This window comes from Botrytis cinerea, chromosome 3, assembly GCF_000143535.2.
Source record: "Botrytis cinerea B05.10 chromosome 3, complete sequence".
In the NCBI taxonomy this organism is placed as follows: Eukaryota; Fungi; Ascomycota; class Leotiomycetes; order Helotiales; family Sclerotiniaceae; genus Botrytis; species Botrytis cinerea.
The window spans coordinates 1149369-1175679 of NC_037312.1; the positions used below are offsets into that span (position 1 = coordinate 1149369).

General features: G+C 43.3%; 6 protein-coding genes across 8 annotated transcripts; 3 read left to right on the forward strand and 3 right to left on the reverse strand.

The window, feature by feature from the left end:
• Window positions 1-243: 243 nt before the first annotated feature.
• On the forward strand, window positions 244-6989 carry BCIN_03g03420 (hypothetical protein). 2 transcript variants are annotated; one of them, XM_024691897.1, is made up of 4 exons: window positions 244-2208; window positions 2377-4826; window positions 4878-5579; window positions 5631-6989. In XM_024691897.1, the coding sequence occupies exons 1-4, from the start codon at window positions 1137-1139 to the stop codon at window positions 6582-6584; spliced, it is 5178 nt and encodes a 1725-aa protein (XP_024547670.1). In that variant the 5' UTR covers window positions 244-1136; the 3' UTR covers window positions 6585-6989. The 2 variants fall into 2 exon arrangements, with proteins under 2 accessions (XP_024547670.1, XP_024547671.1); XM_024691898.1 differs by having other exon boundaries at window positions 244-4826.
• A 4740-nt stretch (window positions 6990-11729) lies between these two features.
• On the forward strand, window positions 11730-14569 carry BCIN_03g03430 (hypothetical protein). Of its 2 annotated transcripts, none has more exons than XM_024691899.1 (3): window positions 11730-11971; window positions 12101-12325; window positions 12377-14569. In XM_024691899.1, the coding sequence occupies exons 2-3, from the start codon at window positions 12191-12193 to the stop codon at window positions 14351-14353; spliced, it is 2112 nt and encodes a 703-aa protein (XP_024547672.1). In that variant the 5' UTR covers window positions 11730-11971; window positions 12101-12190; the 3' UTR covers window positions 14354-14569. The 2 variants fall into 2 exon arrangements, with proteins under 2 accessions (XP_024547672.1, XP_024547673.1); XM_024691900.1 differs by having other exon boundaries at window positions 11730-11952.
• A 1177-nt stretch (window positions 14570-15746) lies between these two features.
• On the reverse strand, window positions 15747-17302 carry BCIN_03g03440 (hypothetical protein). The gene is made up of 2 exons (XM_001560489.2): window positions 16889-17302; window positions 15747-16763 (listed from the first exon to the last, which is right to left on the reverse strand). The coding sequence occupies exons 1-2, from the start codon at window positions 16895-16897 to the stop codon at window positions 16032-16034; spliced, it is 741 nt and encodes a 246-aa protein (XP_001560539.1). The 5' UTR covers window positions 16898-17302; the 3' UTR covers window positions 15747-16031.
• Window positions 17303-18241: 939 nt separating this feature from the next.
• BCIN_03g03450 (hypothetical protein) lies at window positions 18242-20169 on the reverse strand. Its single transcript, XM_001560490.2, has 3 exons — window positions 19524-20169; window positions 19242-19462; window positions 18242-19172 (listed from the first exon to the last, which is right to left on the reverse strand). Exons 1-3 carry the CDS (start codon window positions 19671-19673, stop codon window positions 18731-18733), a joined length of 813 nt encoding a protein of 270 aa, XP_001560540.2. The 5' UTR covers window positions 19674-20169; the 3' UTR covers window positions 18242-18730.
• A 560-nt stretch (window positions 20170-20729) lies between these two features.
• Window positions 20730-23689, forward strand: BCIN_03g03460 (hypothetical protein). Its single transcript, XM_001560493.2, has one exon. The coding sequence runs from the start codon at window positions 21645-21647 to the stop codon at window positions 23283-23285; it is 1641 nt and encodes a 546-aa protein (XP_001560543.1). The 5' UTR covers window positions 20730-21644; the 3' UTR covers window positions 23286-23689.
• Window positions 23690-24647: 958 nt separating this feature from the next.
• BCIN_03g03470 (hypothetical protein) lies at window positions 24648-25545 on the reverse strand. Its single transcript, XM_024691901.1, has 2 exons — window positions 25196-25545; window positions 24648-25083 (listed from the first exon to the last, which is right to left on the reverse strand). Exons 1-2 carry the CDS (start codon window positions 25475-25477, stop codon window positions 24802-24804), a joined length of 564 nt encoding a protein of 187 aa, XP_024547674.1. The 5' UTR covers window positions 25478-25545; the 3' UTR covers window positions 24648-24801.
• Window positions 25546-26311: the final 766 nt, after the last annotated feature.

Consider the following 26311-nt stretch of genomic DNA (forward strand, 5'->3'; position numbering starts at 1 on the left):
AAAGCTAATCACAGGTTTTGAAAGCCCTCAGTCGTTTCAATCTAATTACTACTTTTGTAGTCATTTCATCGATTCGTTTAAGGTTGTGTACTTGATTGAAGTAGTCTCGTAGACATTTCTCCCCCTCGTCGGCCGCATCGGCCGGAATAACCCTACCCTAGCGTCGGCACTCTATGACTAATCACCCGCGGTTTTGTGAATGTATGAAAATGGCACAGCTGCGAGCTGGTTGACAATGAACATGAACTAATTCATAATAATAGTTATTTTATTAATCTTTCTCTCAAGAAAAAAGGTTTCTATTAAATTAATATATAGAAATTTTTAAAAGGACGTAATTTCACAAAGGATCTTTTTGAGAGTAGTAATTAATCAACCCATCTAACATTCGAGAGCTTGCGCTCCAGAACATCCACCTTACAGTAGAATGCAATAATAAATAACGTTATTACTTCCCTCTACAAAGATAAAGACCAAGACCAAGACCAAGACCAAGCCAGACCAAGCCAGACCAAGACACATCCATCCGACTTCACAGACAACAAACTTAGATCAAGACAAAAGCCATAAGGCCATGCCATCTTCTAGTTGACTCACTTATTCCTTACCCAGTCACTCGCTTTCATTTAAATCACTACTGCAAATATCTGAATCTTTGGGAAATCTTGGCTTATTATCACAACATTCCCTCCCCCCCCGCAGAAAAATCTAAAGGATCAATCGTTCTGCCAGTGTCCAGTCAAGATTGGATTGCTTTGATACGGGGACGCCGAATACCCGCATTGAAATCTCACACATTGTCGCAAAACCTGGGCAAACAAGCATTCTTACACGACACCGCGCATAAGCTCAGCATTGAGACGACGACGTTTCTTGATTCTCTGCGAAACTCAACACTCACTGAGGCTCCGTTAAAATCGACCCATTCGCTATCTGCCCCTAAGCACAATCTCCCCAACGAGCAGCAAATGGGAATCGTCCCGACTTTCTAATCGCGCAGAGCAAGCCAGATGCTCAGAAACCAAGAGACGACCATAATAGAACAGCTGGTCCATTCGCAAATCTCGAGATTTGTTACGCTACATGCGAATTTGTTAGGAAGTTGAGCTCTTGCGCAGATTCGTATTATCGCAACCATGTCCTTCCACGCAAATGGTGGGCGACGCTACGGACATGTACCTCCAGCACAATACGGTGCACCAACAGGTCAACCCTCGAATGCCTCGAGCCAAGGCTTGCATAGGCAGTCTAGTTTTGACAATGGAGATGATGCTGCATTTTTTGACCCGGGTAATAGCGGACACCAACCTGCCCCGCCATCATCGGCGAGGGCTTCAATGCCATCAGAAGAATTATACATACCAAATAGCTCAATGAGCCCACAATCGCCTGGCAGATCGTCATTTGGAACGCCTGGAAGTCCCGCTTTGTCGGGATATCAACATCAGTACCAACCTTTGAATGGATCTCAATCCCCCTCACTTCCCCAACAACCTGCATACAACCCCCAGAACTTTGCCAGGTCTCAGTCGCACTCGCAGGCTTCACAATACCGCCCTCAACCCTCATATAGCCCGAGCATTTCTAGTCAACACCAATACTCAAATTCTGCATCTTCCAATCATCAACCGTATAATCCTGCAGCTTATCAGCCATCGCAATATCCCACACGCGCTTCGTCTACTGCCTCTGCGTACAACAATTACAATAACTCCTATGCGCAAACTCCTACCTCTGCAACGGCATCTTATTGGTCATACAATTCTTCTTCATCATCGCCTCCAGCTCGCGCAAGTGCTATATATGAAAGTTACATGGATTCCCCACCTTTGAGAAGTCCAAGCTATGCGGCTCCTTTACCCCCAAGACAGGCTTCATATAATCCGCCGCCTTCTACACTTCCATATCCTAATGGGGAATATTTTGCTGAAGAGGATTATGATTACAGGGGAACTACACAAATGCCCACATACCCGAATTTTCCCGGTGGTGTTCTTCGAGAGAATTCAACTGACTCCATACCTCAAGAGATTCCTCCCATTCCTCCGCCCAAACGTTCTTCGACAAATTCTTCAAATGCCCCCGTGATACCTATGTCTACCTCTCCTGGAACCACACTACAGAGACACCCAACGCAAAGACCTTTGCCTAATGCGCCAATGCAACAAGGTACTGGAGATGAAGATGATTGGGGTTTAGGAATACAAGGTAAGACAGATGAAGAACTTACCCAAGAACAAATCTTTGCGGATATTGGAGATGCCCTTGGAACTTCCCACCGGAATGGAGACCTTCTGGATGGTGAATTACATCGATATGACTCAAGAGCAACTACTGTTCATTCTGGTGCTGGTGTTGACCGTTTTCCATCTACAGCTTCTACATTACATACCGAGGGAACTTCTTACGATGATTACGAAGATGACGAAAGCGATTTAGAAGCAGCTGCCGGCCTCGAAGCTATGCGCATTGCCGAAGAACAAGAATCTCATGGATTAGGTCCGGGGGGGTTAAGTTTTGGTGGACCATACGAAGGACAACCATCTTATTACGAGGGACAACCATCACATCAAACTCAGCTACCTCAAGCGGAAAGCAGCGATAGTGATTACAAAGGTATGGATCTGGGCCTCGCTGGCGGTGGCTACGACGCACATATGTCCTATGGAGATGATTTTGCCGGTATGAGTACAGAGCATAGCAGTGAAATGGAAGATCAAAGTCGACCATTGCCAACACCGCACCAACTGAGTCGTTCTGATAGTCGCGCTCAAAGAGGTGGTTTGGGAGGAATGGCTGACTATTCCATGCCTGGCGAGGGTGAACTTCATCCCTTCCCTGCTTTTGAGGAAGCCAGGGTTGATAATTACGGTACAGGCGGCCTAGAAAGGCCGACTTCTCATGCTCACCGGTTGAGCTTTGATGAAGGTGATGAAAATGCAATTCAATCGCGAATTTTAGATTCTCGACAAAGTGGTAGGTCTGGAAGTGATAGCCCCCCGAGAGATGAAATTCCAGATATGTTCTACCATCCGGGTATGACCCCAGGATCTTACCAACGGCCTCTCCCGGCAGTTCCTCCCATGTCCGAAAACAGGACACCGCAATTACAACCAGCTGGCTCTTACCGCAATTCGCATGGTTATTCACACTCTTACTCCTCCAGTGTCGACAGTGTGAGGCCGCTTCCTCCTAGTGGACCGGAAGCATACCCACAAAATGCACTTCAGCCTGCCCTTCAATATGTTCCCAGATCATCATCTCTCCATAGTCACAGCAATACTGCACAAACAATACCACCCGTTCGCTCGAAAACAGATGCTGAGGAGCGTCAAGCCAGAGCAAAGGGTAACAGACAATCTATGCTTCGCTCGGCTGCAGGACTGGATGGTTATGATGCATCCACTCCAGCGTCTTTAGGGTCGCTTGATCTACCCGCCTTGCCAGCCGGCCGTCGTAAGAAATTTTCACCCGGAAGGCTATCAACGGCCGAATTTCGAAGATGCACAGAACCATGGGCTTTGAGTGGAATTGCAGGTTGGATACGAGAGATGGCAGGTGGGGAAACGGGAGAAGGCGAATCAGATCTCCGAGTAAAGACTATCGAGGATGGTCTTATAGCCCTGTTTACCCACATGGTACCAACCATGAACACGGCTGATGCAGAAACGCTTAGTGAGAAGGTCGTAAAGTCTATGTTCGACGCTGGAATTTTGGTGAAAGATGAAGAATGGGTCAAATTTGGTCAAGGTGAAGTATCTGGTGTATTATGGCAGTTGACAGGGTCAGGATGCTATTCACCAAAGGTTCATGAACATGAAATCGAAGGACGATGCTATTCACACCATTGTACTCGCACACTAAAAAAGATCAACTTACAATCTCAAACTTTGGAACCATCTAGAAAGTCCGAGGACTGGATAACTTTCTTCAAACTGACAAAGGAAATCCTCGGGGGTGTAACCAAGAAAGAGATTGAGTTGCAGAATAATCTTCATGAGATAGTCATGTCGGAGGATATCTACATGGATCAGATTAACGTGTTGCGCGTCTTATATCGAGACAATCTTGCCTCGTGGCAACCTCCCATCATCGCAAAAACGAAGATCACAAAGTTCGTTGCTTCTGTTTTCGGGAAAGTCGAAGCCATTAAAGATGTCAATGAAAACCATCTACTTGCACAATTAAAGTATAGGCAAAAAGAGCAAGGACCTTGGGTGACAGGCTTCAGCGACATTTTCAGAGAATGGATAAGGAAGGCCAAATCCGCATATATTGAGTATGCTGCTGGATTCCCATACGCCACATATCTTGTTCGAAGAGAAGCAGACAGAAATATTCTTTTCCGCCAATTTCTAGACCAGGCTCGAGACAACAAGCTCTCCGGTCGTTTAGATTGGAACACCTATTTAAAAGCCCCAATCACAAGGTTGCAGCGCTATGGTCTTCTCCTTGGCACAGTTCTCAAAAATATGACCAAAGATAGTGACGAGAAAGCAACTCTGGCGATAGCCATTGAAGAGATCAAGGCAGTCACCCTAGAGTGTGATGCTAAGGTTGAGGAACAGAGTAGAAAGGTTGATATGATTGAGCTTCAGTCGAAGCTGTATCTTCGCCCTGGAATGGAGCGTGTCGAACTCAACCTGGATCATCTAGGCCGTGAGCTCCTTCATAGAGGAGATTTGCAGCGTGCAGGTAACAATCGTTTCACGTGGTTGGAAACACATGCTATCCTCTTTGATCATTACTTTGTTCTAGCCAAGAGTGTTATTCAACGAGATGCCAATGGTCTGCGGAAGAAGGAAGTTTACGATGTATCAAAACTTGTGAGTATTGACTGAATCCTAGCTACTTGGCATTACTGACCTATGTTCTAGCCTATTCCTATGCAGCTTTTAGTTCTCGAGAGCAGTGACGATGATCCAGTGCAGAAATCCGCTGTAAAGGGCATTGGAGCTGTCACGACAACCGTCGCCAAGCCTGCCCCAGCAACTGCTGCTGAAGCAAGGCTAATGCGTACTGCCACGAACGCTACTTCTGGACTTGAGCGAATGCAAACATTAGAGCATACAACCTCTAACAATTCAGTCTCAACTACAGCTTCAGTGACAAGACTTAATTCGAATAACATGAATGATGTCGATGCAAAGGTCATGTATCCATTCCGTATCAAGCATTTGGGCAAGGCCGAAGTTTATACTCTGTATGCTCCATCGGCCGCAAACCGAGACAAGTGGTGTGATAAAATAATCGAAGCAAAAACACGTTACGCAGCAGCTCTTTTTGCGCAAAATGCTGAGCCTTTCCGTCTCAAAGTTGTTGCTGACAGTGCTTTTGCTTATGACAACTCGACGATCTATCAGCAAAGAGCTCTTATTTCTATTTCTGGCACACCACTCGATCGAGCTGTCAGGGACATGGAACACAGTTATGGATCAAAACCTCGACCGTCCCCGGTATGCAGAGCTCAAGTAAACTGCGCAGTATCATTTATGTCATATGGCAAACTTTTAATTGCGATTGGAACAGATTATGGAGTTTATATCTCTGAGGCATCGAATCCTCGAGGATGGTCCAGAGTAAGTACAACCCAATACCAATTCCAGCAAACCTAAAGCTAATCTTGATAGACTATTCAAATGCCCAAAGTTACACAAATCGCCATTCTTGAAGATTTCTCCCTGTGCATCATCATTGCCGACAAATCTCTTGTTGCATATCATCTCGACGTAATCATTCCTGCTTCGAATTTTCCTGGGACCAATACAGACTCATCTCGACGAGCACCTCAAAAGCTCTCCGGTGCTCGCGACGTATCATTCTTCGCTACAGCTCGTATGAAAGAAAGAACCCTAGTCTTTTACAAGAAAAAGGAGAGTCTTCATTCTGTCTTCAAAGTTCTAGAGCCAGTTGTTCAAAAATCATCGGAGAAGAAGTCTCGTCTTTTTGGTAAACGTTTCGGTGGCAACACTGAGTTTTTCCGTGAATTCGACGAGTTTTATATTCCAACCGAATGTTTCACCATCAATCTCTTCCAATCTTACATTGCCATCTCGACTCAAAAAGGATTTGAACTCTTGACCCTCGACAAAAAAGTACCAATGAGTATCCCAGATACCAAAAATCAGAATATTGCATCCATAGCCGCTCGACTCCAGGGTCAAAGACCTTTAGGTATGTTTAGGCTTTCCGATGCTGAATTCCTTCTCTGCTATGCAGAATGTGGTGTCTATGTCGATAAACACGGCGAGGTATCTCGATCCGTCATAATGGAATTCGTAGGAAGAGCTAAAACGGCAGCTATGTATGGTGCCTACTTAGTACTCTTCGATAGCGATTTTGTCGAAGTGAGAAATGCAGAGAATGGTAGATTGAGACAGGTCATTGCGGGTAGTGACGTGAGATGTCTTGATGCGGGTACAAACCCTCAAGGAGCGGGGGCAAATTCTATGGCCACTATGAATTCGATGAGTGGGACTGGAGGGGCTATGAATAGGACGTTGAAGTTGGCAATGGCACATCCGGAAATTGTGGGGAACCAGATTGTGTTGGAGATGGTGCTTAATGAGGGGCATATGGAATAGATGATGAGGTTGTGATCTAGTGTGTAAGCGTGCGAACGAACGAAAAGTCGGCTCGGGGTGAAGGAATGGGTAGGAGAAGGTAGATCCTGATTGGTAATGATATGAATAAATGGTTGGGCAGGCGAGTCTTGACTCTGACTGCTGGACAAAAGGAGATGGGTCTGATGGGAGGGGGGGAAGGGATGGATGGGGAGGTGGGAGGAAGGAAAGTGTTTTTTATGTGCATATAATACCATACCACTAGTTGTAGCTGGCGTTTTTCTAGAAGTTATCGATTGATTGATGATGAGATTTATTTTCATTCTTCTTTTTGTGTTTTAATTCTTTACTGAATAAGTTTTCGACTATCTGTGTAAAAGCTTATTGGAGAATCCTGATAGCCTGAGGATAATACAAGATGTTTCATTATCTGAGATGAAATAGACTCGTATTTTCGAGTGGACGAATGCGTGTAAATATGCACTATATATATTTGTGACGTATCTCCCTATGTCCTACTTGTGTATCAGAGTGGGATGTAATGAGATACGAGATATATACTTGGTTTTTATGCACAACGGACGGATACGATATACGCGTTTGTGTTAATCGATGGTCGTTTTGGATTGAAAGCTCGGAGATTAGGAGTGGGTTATTGGTGTAGGTGGAAGTTATATATTGGGATTTGGATTGGCGTTGAGCGAAGATGATTTTTGGTCAGAAGGGGGAGGGGTAGTATTTATTATTATATATGTAGTCCACCATCGAGAGTAATTATAGAGAGATATCACAGAATCCAGATAATATCCCAAATAACCCCGGATCCGAAGACGGGTTCTTTCGAGTCCAGTCAGGGAATCAAGATCCTCGAATTATATTGAATACATAGGGGTGTACCATCCAAAATGATAAAATGTTGTATGAGATATCTATATTCTCTATCGTCAGAGGGGAGAGAGATTTATTAGGTGTCTACCATTTTGGGAAGCGAGACTGATCTTGAGCACCTCGAGCTCCTTACCTTTCTGAAAATCTCTCAACCGGGATCTTTTGTATAATTTATTTTACGGATCACTTCTTCATTTGAGTCGGTATTTCTTCTAATGGATAGTCTTATATCCTCGTATCAATTTATTCTCATCCTGTGATGGTATCGAGAAAGCAGGGGGTAATGACTGAGATATCATGGGTAGTAGTAGTAGTAGTAGTAGTAGTAGTAGTAGCACACTTGTGATGAACAATACCGATGACTCTGAGTTGGACGCTGATTGAATGCCAAATCTCTCGAACATAATCATAGTTTCATTCCATTTCTGGAAGAACAAAACAATCCGATCTCATCATGTTCAAAGTCGTTATCTTGAAAGAACTATCTAGCTATATAGACGATATTTTCCAAAGTATTCAAAATATGCACGTGATACTGGTTGGAGAACGCAAGCGTAAGGTCTACAAGCTTATTGATAAAGGTAAATCCTTTATTGCGTAAAGAAAATGGAAAAGAATAGATTGCTTTCCATGTCCATTATTAGCCTGGTCCTATGAATTGGATTTACTGAATGTAGAGGAGAGAGAGCACGTGGTCAAATCCGTCGTCCACGATCCCAACGGTTAATTCTGGAATATTGACATTCACGCAACTGAAAGCGTTGTTGCTCATCATCCGCATAAAGAGCTACGTTACCAGCTTTCAATTGGATATATGGAGTTTCATGTTATATGAAAATACAATTCTGCTAACCAGGCAAAGTTCAATTTAATATGTTTCAACAGTATAGTATAACAAACATCAAACCTCTAGAGAGAAAAAAAGAAGTCCAATTGTCAATATATATCAGTAATTACCAACATTCAACATCACATTCTCACCATCCTTACCTACACTTCACAAAAGCGGGGTCTGCCCCACAAGTTCTCTGCATCGGCTTCGCACCACCCACTCCACCATTCAACAACTAACTTATAAATCTTTCACATCTCGGCCGTCCTTCGACTATTTCGACATATATTGAAGCAAAAAAAAGAGGTCAAAAAGAATGTGATGATCACTACGAGGGTCGAACTCGCGACCTTGGCGTTTTTAAATACTGATGTTGTTCAGAATCTATTAGCACCACGCTCTAACCAACTGAGCTAAGCGACCTGGTTATTTGATGGAGGGATGAAGGTTTAGACAAAATATATTTTTACGCACCAATTGAGAATGCTAGAACCATGTGGTTAGTTATGCAACTAGTGGTGGGGTAGAAAAAGCTTCACAGGCAATGCAAGTTTAGGCGAGTTGTGTAACCTCCCCTCCTCCCTCAAACTTTAGAGCACATACAATACCCCCACGTCCTACATATATTGCTTTTGTCGAGATGGTGAGATTATTTTCATTCACAAGATGTTTACTGAAAGTACGTGTATATACCTTCGAACACATATGTATACCATTCTCTCAATCGTACGTGAATAAGCATCAGATTTTTCCAAGTGTTAGGTTATACACAATGTAGTTCACTCTCATACTTCTTTCTGTGCCCATCTAGGTATCTACATCAAGATTGACCTCTCAATTACTTGGGCTATCTCATATATGTATTTAAAAAACATCATTTCTGTGTATTGGAAGGGATAAGAAAGATATTATATCTAGATCTGATAAGTAGAGGCACTTGTGACTTGATATCATAAAATAGTTATATTGTCTGAGGTTTTTTGAAGGAGCTACAGTCTGATATTCACAAGTATTTTCTTTTTCTTTTTCTGAATTACGATGAATTTGATTCGTTGGAAGTATATCCAAGTTTCCTAGGCTTTTCTAAAGTGCTCCCCTTATTGAGTAATCGTATAGTCATTGAATACTATACTAGGAATGGTATTGAGGGGTGTGAGTAAGTGTGATGGATGATACGGTTTCGATAGATCGTAATTTACCAGGAGTCTGATCGTTAGTGGGAGTATTCATATAAATGTTCATGCTGGGAATGGTATTGGAGCCAGAGTAGAGTGAGCTTTTTGTTGCTTGTACACAGCTAGATTCTCTCATCTTATTCGATGACCTGGGCTATAAAAAGGTCCGCCCAAAAAAATACCCGAAACTACTAGATATCTTCGTCATACTCGGAAAATATTTCCCTCCTCCACATTATCCCACGTATATCTGTACCATTCCAACACTAACAGTTCTCCACCACCATGTCTTGACTACAAGAACTGAATACCACCAATCAATCATCATAGTATTCTCAATGAACTTCAAGTTCGTTGGTAGCAGTAGATTCTGCGGCTTCTTAGGAGTCCTTAATATTGCTGGTGTTTCATTTTTGACCTAAAGATATTTCTTGCTGTACGTATTATTTCGTGATAGTCTCTTCGTCATTTTACTGGCGATCTTGTATCATATTACTGACTCGACTTCGAAAACTTCGAAAACTTCACGAGAATTGAAACATCAACGAAAGATTCAAGAGGAAGATAGTATTGGGCGGTCACCATATGCAAAAACATTATAAAAATGTCTATACCTGTTCTCAAATTCGGCAAATTGATGGAGAAGACTTGGACTAGTCTCCCTATGGCGGCATTTGTTCCAGGATTGCTGTATATTAATAATAGGATGCAAGTATATGCAGATTTCCTGTATTTATTGATCGAATCGAAGAATGGACGTAGATGATTGATTTGGGTGATAAATAATTCGATATGCATGGCAAAGGAGATCAAACGACTTAAGATAATTAATGAGGAAAGACATAGCAAAGAGGCAGGAGCATCAAATTCTAAGATATACAGAAAAGGTAGTCAGGGAAAGGGAATCCGGGATACGGATGAAACGGGTTATAGAAATAGAAATGAAGTTTGAAGGAGTTCTCGAGACAACGAGAAAGTTTAGGATAACCAATATAGAATCATGAATTTCAACGGATTTCGAGCCAATTGGAAATCAAGCATGATGAACCATCATAAACCCCACGGAGAACTCGAGAGGAAGTGCCCTACCTTGTAGATGTGCAACAAATACTTGATTGAAAGTCACATGAAAATCATTTCATTGGATCACCGTAAATGATTTTGCGATTCACATCCTGGACAGAAAAAGCCACATATCCACATTGTAACGACATAGGTTCGATGGGTGACTGAAATCATCTATGTGTGACTGATATATACAGATATACAGATATACTCAATATATTCGATATATCTTTTAAATAAGAATTGAAAATGTTCCCTTTTTACGGAGCCAGAGAACTTGCTGATTATCCAAGATTGAACTCGAAATGTTGGCCAATTGATTTGATCTAGCACTCCAGATGTAAAGGGTGTTGTTTGAATCCACGATGAATATGGGAATATGTCTTCTCAGATTCTGGCTTCTCATATAAGACATATGTTCAGCGGACTGCATTTAATATTATGGGTTAAAATCAGAGGTAAATTCATGATTCTATGGTGTCGTGAACAAAAACTTACAAAGCCCTAAGCATATTCCAGACAACACGATTGGCCAGAGTTACTCTTTATGGCAAAAAGCTCTATATCATTTGCACATGTGGACAGGAAAGAACCCATCTCTTTCATTCTCTCATGACGCATGGTGAAAATGTATAATCCAATGCCCAATCCTTTCTAGGAAAGAAGATCAATTCTCCAACCATCCCTCTGCGCATATGATCTTCGACCAACCAAGTAATAAGTCCCGACACTTTGGAAGCTGTACCATTCACCGTAATAAGGCGAATGTCATTTCTTGGCCAGTCACCTACGGCCGATCAGTATGTCTAGTGTTGGCCGACTAGCACCTCTGGTGAGCTCTAGCGACGTCGGGCTGTATAGCCATTATGAAATTTTCCTATATAGTTTTTCAACTAGCACACTGCTTTCTCAAAAATACACAATACCTTCAGTTCCATTTCATATCAGTAACTGATGGATACCACTCAACTTCCACAGTTACCATCTTTCAACAGTCTATTTCCAACCTTGCATTTCCACCAATTTATCTACTTCAATTCACCCAATTTTCTAAATTCGGCTAGCTGGATTTGATAACTTGACACTTGCCGCTACCTGTAGTACTACCTACTGTACTAGCGCTACTAGACTAGCTTGGTGTTTACTTATCAAAAAATCATCCTCTCTTCTACTTTTTAACTTTTCAACCTTCCCACTCTCGAAAAAGTTCTTCAACCTTTTATCTTCTCCAACCTTTACCTTCTTCAACCTTTTGATAACTTTCTTGACAAAGATTCAGTAACAACCCCTTCTACATACAAAACATCAAAAGTTCATCTACCACAACTACTTTCTGGATATCATACCATCTCGAGTTCTTTGAGACTACTTGATTCATAATATCTACTACAACTTCGTGCAAATACCTTAATAACCAAAGTTCTTGAAGGTACTCCAGTTCACTTCTTGTAAGTATTATCTTTCTATCCCATCACTATTACTACTTTCACATCCAAAGCCAACCCTACCATACAATCTTTCAAAGTCATATCTCTATTTGCTTCCGCATATCACAAATCTAATCGTTGACCACACAGATTTGCATACGTCATATCCCATCATACATATTAGCTACGGAGCAATCAAACAAATCCACAAATCACTTGTCAGTTCTAGCTACAGCTAAAATGGCATCCACAAATCAGAAAAGCTCAAGCCAGAGACATTTTACATTTATGAAGACTCACTTTGCACCCAAAAGCCCAATCCTTGGTGAGAGAGACAGTTCTGTAGACGAATTAGACAATGTCTCCGTAACCAATGTAAGTTTATCGGTCTTTATTTACCAAACAGTTGAAGCTAATAGTGTTTAGCCCACTTCTACAAGCTCCAAAATGTCTCGCGGAAAGGCAACAGTTCCCTCTTGGTCATTGCAATCACGTTTTGCCTCGAGAAAACCATTTGCAGCTATGGGGAGACAAAACACGGAACGCCAATCAACTGCATCCCCGGAATTTACTCCCGCAAGCCCCCCTGCCTTTACTCCTGTAGGATTCACAAATCAACGCTCTCCTGAACTTGGGCACAGAAGCCCAAGCTTTAACCCAGGCTCTCCCAGTTCCCCAAGACGTCTTTTTTCTCACTTTGGCCCCCGTCCTCAGAGCCCAACATCAGGCCTTTCTTCTCTGCCCAATTATCAATCTCCGGGACTAAATCATCGAGAGCATTTCGCTCCTTATGCAGTTGCACCACAAAGCTTCTTTGCAATGCAACCACGACCTCCGCTTCCAAATGCTAGCCTTCTTACCCAGCCTCTAGACAACATGAATGACTCTTATCTTTCATGGAAAAATTCAAACGTGTCTAGCAGAAAGCGACCATCCGAAAGAGTTGACGATTTCTTTGCACCACCACCTAAGCGACGTGAGAGTAGTACAACACAGTTATTTGGACTTTACCATGAGACCATTAGTGCGGCAGATCAGATACTTCAAAATGCTCGTGATAGAGTCTACGCCAGTAGACACCAAGGCACTTTTCCTGTCGAAAGATATATGGAGATGAGCAATTGTGGAAATCCCGCAAACTTGAACAATTATGCTGGAAATATCTATCAAAAAGCACCTCAATCACCAGGAGCACTTGCTAGCGATTATTACAATAGACCTCGAGCATCTTTTTCATGTCAGGTTGAATGTGCTTCTACTGAGACGATGTCTGGCGAATCTGAATTTGCAATTCAACGAAAGCCAGTCTTTGCTCCTTTTAGTGTCGCCACTTCATTCCAACCCGCTGCTGCCACCGAACAAACACACCGAAATGAAATGTCGTTTGGTTCCTCGCCAATTACACCACAACTTCCGAGATTTAGTTCTCAGTTCAGTCATCCAGATCATTCTCAATATTCACAGTTACCATCATCAAAATACATTGGTTATCCCACGGAACTACCCCATCACACTGCTGGCCCTGGTAGTCTTTTGAGCCCATCACCACAACGTTCCATTCGCGCTGAAGTATTCCAATCTCTTGAGGCCCGCCAATGCTCTATTGACTCAGAATCTGTTGAATCAAACTCTGTTAACTCAGACTCTATTGATCCTCCGATCCTCCAGTCGTATGCTCGTCCTCCTGCTAGCTCAGGGACATCGGTTCAAGGTACAAAAAACCAAAACTCGATTGAAATCCCTCCCATCACATCACCCCAAGAGGGGAATTCAATCAACAGACAAGATACAGATTCGGACACTCTTGCAGAAGATACTCCTCGAATTTCCATCGAGGCTGCTGATAATTCCGACAATGAATCAGCTGTCTCTTACCATTCCAATAACAATAATAACGATATCTTGATTCTTGGTAAGAAATTGGACAATATTGGAGCAGAATTGTTTGAAGTTCAACATGAATCACGCAGCAACCGCATGGATCTCGACAACATGAGCACCCAAAATAGACAGTTCGATACACGAGTTTCAACCCTATGTGCCAGCGTCGAAGATTTAAAGGAATTAATCCAAATTCAATCCGCCCAAAACACACAATCGCGCGACGAAGTCACCAGACTCAAAGAAGAAGCTGTTGAGCAAAAATCTCGATTCGAAGAATTGGTCAACCTGGTGGTTGAAGTAACCAACCGATCCAACCTTCATGGTGGTAAAATCGAGAAGCTCACTCAACAGGGAGCTGCGGAGGCTGGAAACGAGGATGCGAATAACAATGGCGATAATGTGGACGAAGTCGCGGCTCTGAAGAAAGAAGTTGCGAGACTTCAACAGGAAGTCCTCACATTACAGAACGAGGCATTGAAGAAGGAGGTTGCGGAGTTGCGCGCGAGCCGTGATGTTTAAATTCTTGCGAGAGGAGGTTTGATGGAATGGTCCGGTTGGTTGGTGTTTGGTTTTATATTTAGATACCCAGGCGATATGGAGGATTGTTCTAGAGGGACGGATGGAGTTTGCAGGGTGCATTGGGTTGCGGTTACAGGTTTATATTTTCTCTCTTTGGTTTATTCATGCTCGAGAGAGTCTGTACTCGGTTGCTTTCTTAATGTTTTTTTTTTCTCATTTCTGATTTACTCGTCCCACTCCCTCACTCGAGTAGGAGAGGGAAGTAGATGTAATAATAGCCTTGGGGATAATGGTTTTGGTTTTAGTTTCCGTTTCAGTTAATCCTTTACGAAATATTGAAAATCCCAAAGATTCAAAAACAAAATATTATGATTATACATCAATCATATCACATCGTCCCTATTGAGTAGCGAGAACAATCGTGCCTCTTTGTTTTATGCGCATACTAGTAATCGTCAGCCATATTCGACTTCTGTTTTGATCCTCATTCCTTCCTTCGTCCACAAACTCCCCATCTCATCTTCTTTACTACTTACTTCCTTGACACGTTTCTTACATTCCCTAAATACTTCAGTCTTTCATCCCGCCCTTTCTATCTTTTTTTTCTCTTTTCTTTTTTTATTTAAAAAAAAGTATACTTTACTTACCTTGAATCAAATTTTAATCCAGCTTTCCTCATGCGTCTTCTTCCTCTTTTTCTCTTCTCTCCTCTCCTCACCCCCTTGTTATCTCAACCATCTCAATCATCCCAATTACTATCCAACCACATAATCGCACAACCAAAAAAAGAAAACCACACCATCTCCCTTTCCGGTAGCCAACTCAATTCATCTCTTTGCTCTTCCTTCCTTCCTCCCTTGCTCTATCTCTTTCCCTTGCTCTTTCCCCTCCCCTTCCCCCTATCCCATCCTATTCTAACCTCTCCTCTCCTCTCTTTCTTTCTTATACATACCCATCTCGTCAAACCCATCTCATCCCATCCCATCTCATACATACATACATACATAACCCCCACCCCCAAACACATTTTAATCTTCCATCCCTTTCCCACCAATCATCAATCATCAATCATCAAACATACACCTTTATCCCTATCCTCATCCCCCTCCCTCTTCCCCTCCCTCTCCTCATCTCCATCCCCATCTCTATCCCCAGGCCCTTGGAGATAAACTAATGAGTATTTGCTATCTATCTATGAATCTATATACAACAATACAAATAGAAATAGAAATATAAATATAAATACAAATACGAATGTAAACACTACTCCACAAGTCCACTCAACAAGTAAAGCAGACCAACCACCACATCCATTTCATTACAAAACAAAAGTGAAGCAAATTTTTTTTTCTTTTTCAAAAAAATATTAAAAATTGGAAAAAAAAAAAAGGGTTCAAAATTCTCAAAAAGCCAAAGAAGGAGATAGGTAAATGTAATAATAAAAATGATTGAAAGTCATGTAGGTATGCCATGGATAAACTAATCACGTCTCCTATTCTCCATCTCTTTTTACTTTACCACGTCTCTCTTTAAAAACTTTAAGCGATGCTATTTCCCCCTCTCCACCCCATGAAAGTTTTTTGGTGTAAAGAAATACTGATTTCATGTCTCATATCTCATTTCTCATCTTCCTCTCCAATCTAACACTATAACCGCGCATCCCCAAACCAACCGCCATCTAATTCTCCAACCCCCCCTGTTGAATCTTCTCCAAAATCCCCTTAAACTCCTTCCACTCCCTCATCAAAACCTTACACCCCGCCTTCCTCAACACCTCCTCCATCTCCTTCTGCTCGCCCACCTCATAACTCCCCACATAACCCACCGTCAAAATCCCCGCCCTAACCGCCGCCGTCGCACCACTCTTACTATCCTCAATCGCCACACACTCTTGCGGCTCCACCCCCAACTTCTGCATCGCGTGCAAATACACCGCCGGATCCGGTTTGCTCGTCGGCTTCTCCAACGACGTCGCCGCGCTGTAAATGCGATCTCCAAAATACTTCGCCTGGTCTGTCTTCTCCACGCTCGCCTTCAATCGTCTCAACGCACTCGAGCTCACAACCGCCATCAAATACCCCCCTTCCTTTTCCAACCTCACCAACTCCTCGTCTACTCCCTCGCAAGGCTTCAACGCCGCCTTGAGCTTCGCAATCACCTTGTCTTCTTCTTTGCTCACGTACCCCTCGAGTTCCGCAGCGCTCATCTCGTAGTTGTATTTGCTCTTGAGACTGCTGATCATGCCGCGGAAATTCTGTCCCACGAATTCAGAGAGGAGTTGGGGACCCGTGTACCGATCGCTGATGCCGCGGGCTTCGAGAATCTCATTGGCGAGATCGGCACATGCTTCGAAGGCGAGGGATTCGGAGAGCACGAGTGTGTTGTCGCAGTCGAAGAGGAGAGTGGTTATCTAGGTGGGTGGGTGGGGTGTTAGTTTTGTGCGGGGTAGAGGGGTTGAGAGATGTGTATATGTATATATATATATATGTATGTATACATGGAATGAGGAGAGGAGTCAAGAAAGGGAATACTAACTGGAGCCATTTTTGCTTTTTGGAGAGAAGTATTATCGTGTTGGAATCTCGATGAGGAATGTTCTTGTGTTGTCGATGTCTCTCGATGAATAATCCAAGAGTACCTAGGGAATATGTATGGTATGGTATGTGTGAAGAGTCTCTCGAACAACTGTGTCTCCTTCTTTCTCCAGAAAGCACAGAAATGATAAGGTGGTGAGTGGATAAAGCAAACTTCTTTCCTATTTATTTAAGCAAATGCAAATGCAGATTCGAGAACACCAAGTAACGGAAAGAAGAAAGAAGAAGGTGGGAGGAGAAGTCATTTAATCCTCCATCCATCCATTCAATCAATAGGTAATTCAACAAACAAATGTTGGATTGGTGGGGAGCCATTCATCCATCCATCCATCCAATCCATTCATCCCATTCATCCATTCCCATCATCCCACCTCTCCACAACCAATTCCAAGCCGTGTCACCCCGCCATTCTCACCCACCTTCTCGTTCGTTTCATGCAGTATGACATTTGTGACCCAATAACAAGAACATCAATGATAGCGGGGGTTTTGCTCGTACATATATCGTATATTACATTATCGTATATTACATATATCGTATATTACATATATCGTATATTACATATATCGTATATTACATATATCGTATATTCCGATCATTTCCCGTATTTTGTTTTATTAGTATGATATAACATGATATAATATAATATGCACAACACAAAACTACCTACCTCGTCGAGAAAGTGATTAATAATAAGAGAGGGAGAATCCAAGCAAAAGCAAGAAAACCCACCCCTTCCCCCCACAAGCAAACCTCTCTCTCTCTCTCTCTAATCGCTTGGATTTTTAGAATTCCAAGTAACTCATTATAATCATTTCTATACTCTAACCCTCCCATTAATTAATTTTGTATCTCTCCCCCTTCTCCCCATCCACAAACATTCAATCCTCCATGCATGCATCCCATCCATCCTCTCCCAACCACCAACCACCAACCATTCATTCCACGCATCCCATCACATCCTCTCTTCTTTCTTGCGTGTGTATCATATTACCTATTCACATACATACATACATACCTACCTAACTACCTATCCATCTACATACTATTACCATTACTCACACATATCATACCATTGGGCACCAATCTAACCATCGTCGTATTATCGATCGGCCCGTGGATAAACACACATTTCACATTTCACTCACTCCTCACTTCCGAATCTTACCAATCGGTAACGAGGTATTTAGACGAAGAGCGTACGGTCTCATGAAGGGGTTACTTTATCCATCCATGAACCTCTCCACCAACCTACACCTCCTACCTATATACAAAGTATCTCACAAATCTCAATTCAACGACACATATAAATTTCCATTTCATTGTCTTCTACAAATATATTTCTATATAACGAATCTCCCTCATCGCTCCCTTCCATCAAATTTAGTCATTCCTCATGCTCATACTCATCCGATGCCATGCTGATGCCAAGTAAAGTCCTCCACCCATTGCTCCTAAAACCCCCGAATATACATATGCAAGTCATGTTTCCTCCCGATGACCTATGTTGTTCCCATACAATCTGGCACATGTGATGTATGCAGGAAATGCATCGTTTCAAATGTACCTGTATGTTGTTTCTTTCTCAGCCAGTCCATCTACCAATCCAGCACAATATGCACAGAGCCTTTCAAACGGTATCCATTGGTATCAAAACCACAGCAGGAGGAAGCCAGAAACGCCAATGTGAAATCATCTATCATGTGTCATCCATCCATCCTTCCATCCATCCATCCGTTCATGTATGATGTATTACTCAATTATTCTTGAATAATGAAGTTTCTCATGGTTCACCAATGACCGGAATATTACCATAATTTCCCTCGGGGAACTGAGCTCGCCCCGTCCTCGAGTTTTGTGATCCGCCATACCCACTCGCACTATATCCGGTATACGCAGTTGAAGCTTCCAAATCATCATGATGAGCCGTCGACGTAGGTGCGTATGACCCTCCATAACTCGAAGGTTCGTAATCTGGTGAGTGAACTCTGCCTACGAAGTTTCCCCCGGGATATCCATCGTCGTGTAATTCATGCTCTTCGTGCTCTTCTGCGTTGTGAACTGGGGCATATTCGTCATCGTGGGGAGCGGTGGAGAAAGCTTCTTTGTCGGGATCGATCATGGCTGCGTTGTTGGGAGCTCGGGATGCGCCGGGAAGATATCCTTCTCGTTTATAGTACACCAGACCATAGAATGACATTGCTGTTGAGACAATCCAGAAGAGCCTATTGCTTGAAGTTAGAAATGTCCTGTTGCGGATTCCTACCAGAAGAATCAGGAGAACCAAAACATACCATAAGAAAACGCCCAATCCAACAACTGCTTTGCTCACTTTACAACCGCTTCCACATTTCCCTGCTCCGTTCCAGTTTGCGACCGCAGCAAAAGCCGACAAAGCCATAATACACCAAACGAGATCAATCGCCAACAGCGCATAAGGGTTTGCGAATTTTCTCGTCCTGGGGAATCGTACCGTCATGGTAAGATATATCACTGCGGGTAAAACCAAGAAGGTCTATTCGATTTATGGTCAGTACGAGTCAATCACCTCATCTGCGACGGGAAAATCAACATACATAACCGAAATTCCATCCAAGTCTTCCATCTACAGTGGCAGTTGATCGCATGACGATGATATCCAATATCCATATGACGACTGCCATAGCTAGCTGTACGATGTGCACAGCTAGTTTGTATTTCTGCAAATTATGTATTGAGAATTCCATGTTGGCGGTTTGTTGAATTTTTTTTTTTTGATTTTGATTGATGGTGTGTAGAGTGTACGCTCAAATGCAAAGTGTACGCTCAAATGTAAAGTGCACGCTCAAATGCGAAGGTTGAGGGATGTTTTTCCAAGTGTTCTCCGATAACCTAGAGAGGTATGGAATGGTGGTAGGTATTCCTGAACCTCGTATCGAGCGCGTACTCGTATATCCTGATTCTGAGGGGCTGAAAGTAAAACCTTGGAGTCTGTCTGATATTTGCTTGGTACGTGTGGTGTGTGTGGTGTGTGTGGCAGGTGTGCGAGCGGGTAACCTTATGACAGTGATGGATGGGCATTCACAACTTGAGCAGAACAGAAAGGCAAAGCTGGCAGAGAGGATACACGGAGTCAACACAGCAGAAACAATAGAGATGTCAAGTGTCAAGAGTCAAGAGTCAAGTGTCAAGACGGTCAAACAATCAAACCATCAAACCATCAAACCATCAAACCATCAAACCATCAAACAATCACCCCAAATGAATCAAGCCAAACTTTAATAAATCATACGAAAGCCAAAAAGAGGCTCATCACCTTCATACGCGTATTCCGCATCATTTCATTCGTACGCACCACCAGTCCACCGGGCAATACAATCATCATTGCTCAGCCTTTTTTTTTTCTCTCTTCTCTCTTCTCTTGTGAAATCTTGCTTTGGACCGCCTGGTTGCTCCCTGGTTTCGATGGGAGGGAGTGTGGCCAATCAAGTGGATTCCGTCGCGACCACTGTCGATGTCCTCGTTACGTATATGGAGGGCACAGTGCACGGAATGTTTATTTTAAGTAACCGCAGCAAAGTCGCCCATCCATCCATTTTGGTGGCTGGGGCTGGGCAGCCAATGAGGTTTGGGTCGAGAGAGAAGGCTGAGACTGAGGGATGGAGGATTAGGTACCAATGGAGAGGAGAGATGGATATGTAATATATAATATGTAATATATAATATGTAATATATAATACCAATATATGAATTTTGATGAGTTAACTACCTAGGTAATAACTATATAATCAATCTCAAACCATGCGTGTTGTATTATATTAATCGTCATCCAATGACATATTTCTCTTATTCACTCTTCCGTTGTACGTTTCGTGTATTGTACGCACCGAGCGTATATGCGTGTATGTGCGTGTATGTGCGTGTATTCAATATCGATATCGATATTGAATAGAGAGAGAGAGAGAGAGAGAGACAAATCCCGACCTCAATGATATCTCAATGATATCTCGTTGAAGCCATTCCCACGCTGCAATCAATTCTGCTCTCTTCTACCGGTATCAGTATCCGAATTCACGCATCCCATTTCATCTACGCGCATGATACGTACTGCAGCGTCATCTGTCATCTAGCATCTATCATCTACCATCTGTGGATCACCCACCTAAATTCCCCGAAAAATCGCCTCTCACAACCAAAGCTCATCAACATGCATGTTGGATGGAATGGAGTAACGGCAATATTATCTACCATCTGCTATCTACTATCTACTATCTACTATCTAGCATCTTCCATTGTCCACAAATGCAACGCTATCTGCAAATGCTTACCATCGCCGACGATATTCCATGACAAAATCTATGTGAGAGACGTTCCATCGGCTTTCACTCACATACCAGATGGAGAAGTTCCTCAGGCGAGGTGAGGTGTCGGTGAGTAATTGAGTGTGTGTTTGCGTGATTTATCTATGATAAGGTATCTCGGAATCTTCTTCACAAACATCCATCTTTTTCTTCTTCTTCTGCGGGATCTGTATAATTTTGGGTAATACATAGTTCCATGTATTGTCTGGTCATTTTCCTTCACTCTTCACGCTGCAATGATCCGTCCATAGATATATAGCCCAAGGAATCAACGGTACACAACTTTACCTGCCACGCAGAAGCAAAAAAAAAAAAAAAAAAAAAAAAAAAAAATATATATAAAATATAAAATATAAAATGGCTTCATCCAACCGCTTAGATGAAGAAACGCCCCTCCTCGCAGATACTACGATCTTCCCCTCCCAATCACCGCCCTCGGAGTCTGCAGTCCAAGATCCTTCCACATCTGAAGCAACAATTATCCCCAACGAGCCAAGCACCAAACGTTTAGTGGTAACTCTCGGAGCAATCTGGGTGGGTGTCTTCCTCGGCGCTCTAGATTCAACCATCATCGCTACCCTTTCCGCCAGCATCTCCACATCTTTCAATTCCCTCTCTCTTCTTTCCTGGCTCGCCTCGGCATATCTCATCGCAAATGCAGCCTGTCAACCGCTTTCTGGTCGTCTCACAGATATCTTCAGTCGGAGAACTGGATTGGTTGTAAGCAATGTACTGTTTGCGGTGGGAAATTTGATCTGCGGATTGGCGGAAAACGAATGGGTGATGATATTTGGGAGAGTGGTGGCAGGATGTGGAGGGGGTGGGTTGATGGCGATAAGTACTTTTGTCGGAAGTGATTTGGTTCCGCTGAGGAAGAGAGGTGTGGTGCAGGGAATTGGAAATATATGTTATGGCTTAGGAGCGGGCTTGGGAGGGATCTTTGGAGGCTGGGTCAATGATACTTGGGGATGGAGAATGGCTTTTTTGGCTCAAGTTCCTTTTATCATCGTTTCGGGAATTTTGGTCGCTTGTCTAGTGAATATTCCTTCCAAGGAGAGCAAGAAGTCGAAGTTATCGAGAGTGGATTTTATGGGTTCTTTCGCGCTGGTTCTTACACTTGTCCTTCTTCTCCTGGGACTCAATTCTGGTGGTAACATTGTACCTTGGAATCATCCCCTTGTCTATGTCTCGCTCCCTCTTTCTCTCGTTTCTCTTCTTGGATTTATATACATCGAACTGTATATCGCCTCGGAACCTGTGATCCCAGTTCGCCTCCTCACAGATCGTACCGTTTTCGCCGCTTGTCTTACAAATTGGTTCGTCACAATGGTCGTCTTCATGATTATCTTCTACGTTCCTTTATATTATCAAGTTCGCGGTGAATCCACCACTGCCTCTGGTCTGCGTCTTATTCCTCAATCAATTGGAGCTTCTATCGGATCTCTTGGTTCCGGAATCATCATGAATCGAACTGGAAAATACAAATCAATTAGTTTGATAACACTTGCAATGCTCGTCATTGGAACCGGTCTTTTAGCAACCCTCGATTCAAACAGTCCAGATTGGCCAATCTATATCTATCTCGCTTTAACAGGAATTGGCTACGGTGCAACTCTCACAACTACACTTCTAGCTATTATTTCAGCAGTCTCGCATGATCATCACTCGGTCATTACATCAGCTTCCTATGCATTCCGTTCCACAGGCTCGACAATAGGGATCACGATTGCAAGCGCAGTGTATCAAAATATACTCAAATCAGATCTGTGGGAGAAATTCGGCGATAGACCAGATGCGGAAGAGATTATTGGGAGGATCAGAGATTCTTTTGAAGAATTGAATAAACTTCCCGACGGGTGGAGAGATGGTGTGATGGAAAGTTTTATGGATGCTTTTAGGGGGGTGTTCTTGACGGCCCTGGGTTTTGCGGTCCTCATGGCGGGGGTGGGGAGTATGATGAAACAAAATGTTTTACACGACAGATTGGATAGGAGTTAGGAGGGTTTTAAACGGGGGAAAGAGTAGATGTGCGGTCTTTTTGGATCGTCAGATTGTTTTGGATATGAAGAAGTGAGATTCTACGGAAGGGGAGAGGTCATTTGGATCGATCAATGTTGGTCTCATCTTTGGTATGAAATCTATCTTGAATGAGTTGTGGATATTGAAGAGGCTTTGAAATTGTAGTGTGTGGAGTTCAAACGACATGAGAACTCGAGAAATTGTATATTTGTATTGAGGTTCAGAGTGCGGGCGACTCGATCGCTCGAGTTTTAGAATGCTATTATAGGAGGAAAGATGTTTATGTATATATTTATCTAGATGAGTTTATGCGGTGGGATAGAAATGACTAGAGAATTCTAGGGGTATGTAGTTGGATGAATTATGAATTTTATATTATTGGAAAATGGTGTATGTATGTATGTATGTATGTATGATGGATGTGTAAATTTGGATTTTGGATTTTTGTATCTTTTCTATCTATGTGTTTATCTCCAGATGAGCCTGGATAGATAGTTGGATAGATGGGATATGGGAGATGGGAAATTATAATTACAAAAGGCTCTTGGTATTTGTTTTGTTCTATTCCTATTCCTATTTGTATTTGTATTTATTTTGAGTGGGGGGGGGGGGGGGGGTTATACATGTGTTTTTAGCTAGATTGGAATAGATTAGACTAGGTATTGTATTTATAAAGAGTCTATCATCAGGTGGACAGGCAGGTATATATATATATATATATAGAATGCGGAATGCTGATCTTTGCTCGCGTATTGGATAGGAGGGGTGGGAGTTGAAGGGGTTGATGGGATGGGCGCGTGGGCTTGGTGAATGGGGTTTGTTTTGTTTTGTGTTGTTTTGTTTTGTTTGGCGTGGAAGTAATAGTGGTAGTGGTAGTGGTAGTGGTCGTATGGAAGTACCGCAGTGAAACTTTTGAGACATGGAGAATGCGGATTTTTGACTCGTGGGCTGTGAAGATGGGATTCCGGCGATGATCGGAGCAGGAAGTGTTGCGTGGAGATTCGGCTGGGTGGGCGGGCAAACTGCATGGAAGAAGAGTGGAAGGTGTGGAGAGATGGATTCGCGATGGCATGGCTTTCTGTGGCTTGTGGGAGTGCATGGGGGGTGGGTGGGTGGGTAGGATTGGATTGGATTGGACTCTGCGGATGGAAGGGGGCGTGGAAAGAAAGGTCAAAGGGCTTATAGCTTATATATATTGGATTGATGGGTTTCACGCACGGTGTGGCTCGTGGGATTTGCATGGTGGTTGGTTTGTTTGTTGGAATCGCGTAGTTGATCTTCCTGGTAGGGAGTGACTTAAGTACGCGGTTTCGAGACCGGTGCTATATGTAGGAGAACAAATAGCCTGAGAAATAGATTTAAGCCCCATCATTCCATATCCCACAAATCGGGAAATCAAATCATCGTCGACTGGAAAAGTTGAGGAGGTTTGAACCCCCTTCCCCTGTCGGCCACACTATTATAGGCCTCAGATCTCCTGGGGAATACCCCCGAGCTAAGCATAAGCCGCGACGGCCCAGGGAGTTGATGACGTCTTCGACGCTTCGCAAAGACTGCCCGCCACAGGCAATCCCAAAGTAGAACACACAAAAGCGACGCGCCACGTGCTTGCCGCCACGGTGGTCCCATCGTGATACGCCGTCAGGAAACTAGTGGTGGTCTGCACCGTGTATCCAAGAGCATTGAGTCCGCCATCTGCCCATCCCACACCCGATTTATAGATCTTCTCGCGCAACTGCGTGTTGGTGAAGCCGACGCCGATGTAGTATAGGTGGATCTGAGAAGTGTGTTGGTCACCTGTTGATCGATTGATGGGTGGGGAAGGGAGGGAGGGATGGATGTAAGTGAGAAGAGAGAAGGGGGATGGGAATGGGAGAAAGAAAATTCACCTCGTCAAATGCTCCCCAGGATATAGCCGCTAGAGGAGTATTGAGTCTCGCCACACCGGCGGGTATTAACACCTTACTGACGTACCCCGAGCTGGCGGGGAAATTGGGGGTGACTTCGATAATGGATCCGTCGCCGGCTTGGTAGTAGGTGCGGACGTCCCCGGCGGGAGATTCTACAGATGCTCCTTGGGCCAAGGGGTTGACGCTGATGGGTACAGCTGCAGCTTGAAAGGTGAGGAGTGCAGTGATTGCGCACGCAACGGAATGGAAGTTGAAGTACATGCTGAAGATTGCTGAGTCGCTTGCCGATGGATTTATCACTGGTTACTTGCTTGAAATTCCTCGAGGTCGGATCTACTTTTGATTTCCTACGAGGTGGGAATCTCACGTTCTTTATACAAGATTTTCGTCAAGGTATTCGCACGATTCCGAGGAAGAAGCGGTAATGGCAGAAGCAGCGAGAAAGACTCGTGCCGCCGTTGCTCTGTTACTCCGGGTGCATGTTCGAATACGTTATCGCGTTACAGGATATATCGGTTTGCTATTGTGGCGCTTGTCACCATTGTGTGAAATTCCTCGTGGATCTCAACCATTGATTGCAGTACACGACCTGCGGTTCGTAATTCCCTCAAAGTCATCACCTCCAAAATATCGTTTACGTTGAGGGGTAAAGCAATCGATACCCACCCACGAGTAAAGAAAGTTCAATTCTCGTCCGTTGAAATATTAGCGTTTTCGTGGAAGTGGAAAAGGTGTAACAATTTAACATCTAGCCGATATTAGAATGTCAAAATCAATCGTCACATTTGATTCTACAAGCGGCGAATGCTAAATGACATCGTTCAGTCCCCCAAGTCGCACCTCTTCATCTTCATCTTCCTCTTTTCTTCACTACACAAATGATACCCCGCATTCGCCTTACATTCTGTACATTTATGAAGCGTTGTTCCTGTAGAGTTCGCTCAGCACGAGATTCAGCCGTTCGTGTGGTACTGCATAATCCCCCAAGATAATGCATTTATCTTTGGTTACTTTGTTGTTGCGAAACCATCACTACGATATTTAGCTGCACATGGATATTCAACAAATACCAGTAGTGAAATATTTGAGATAGAT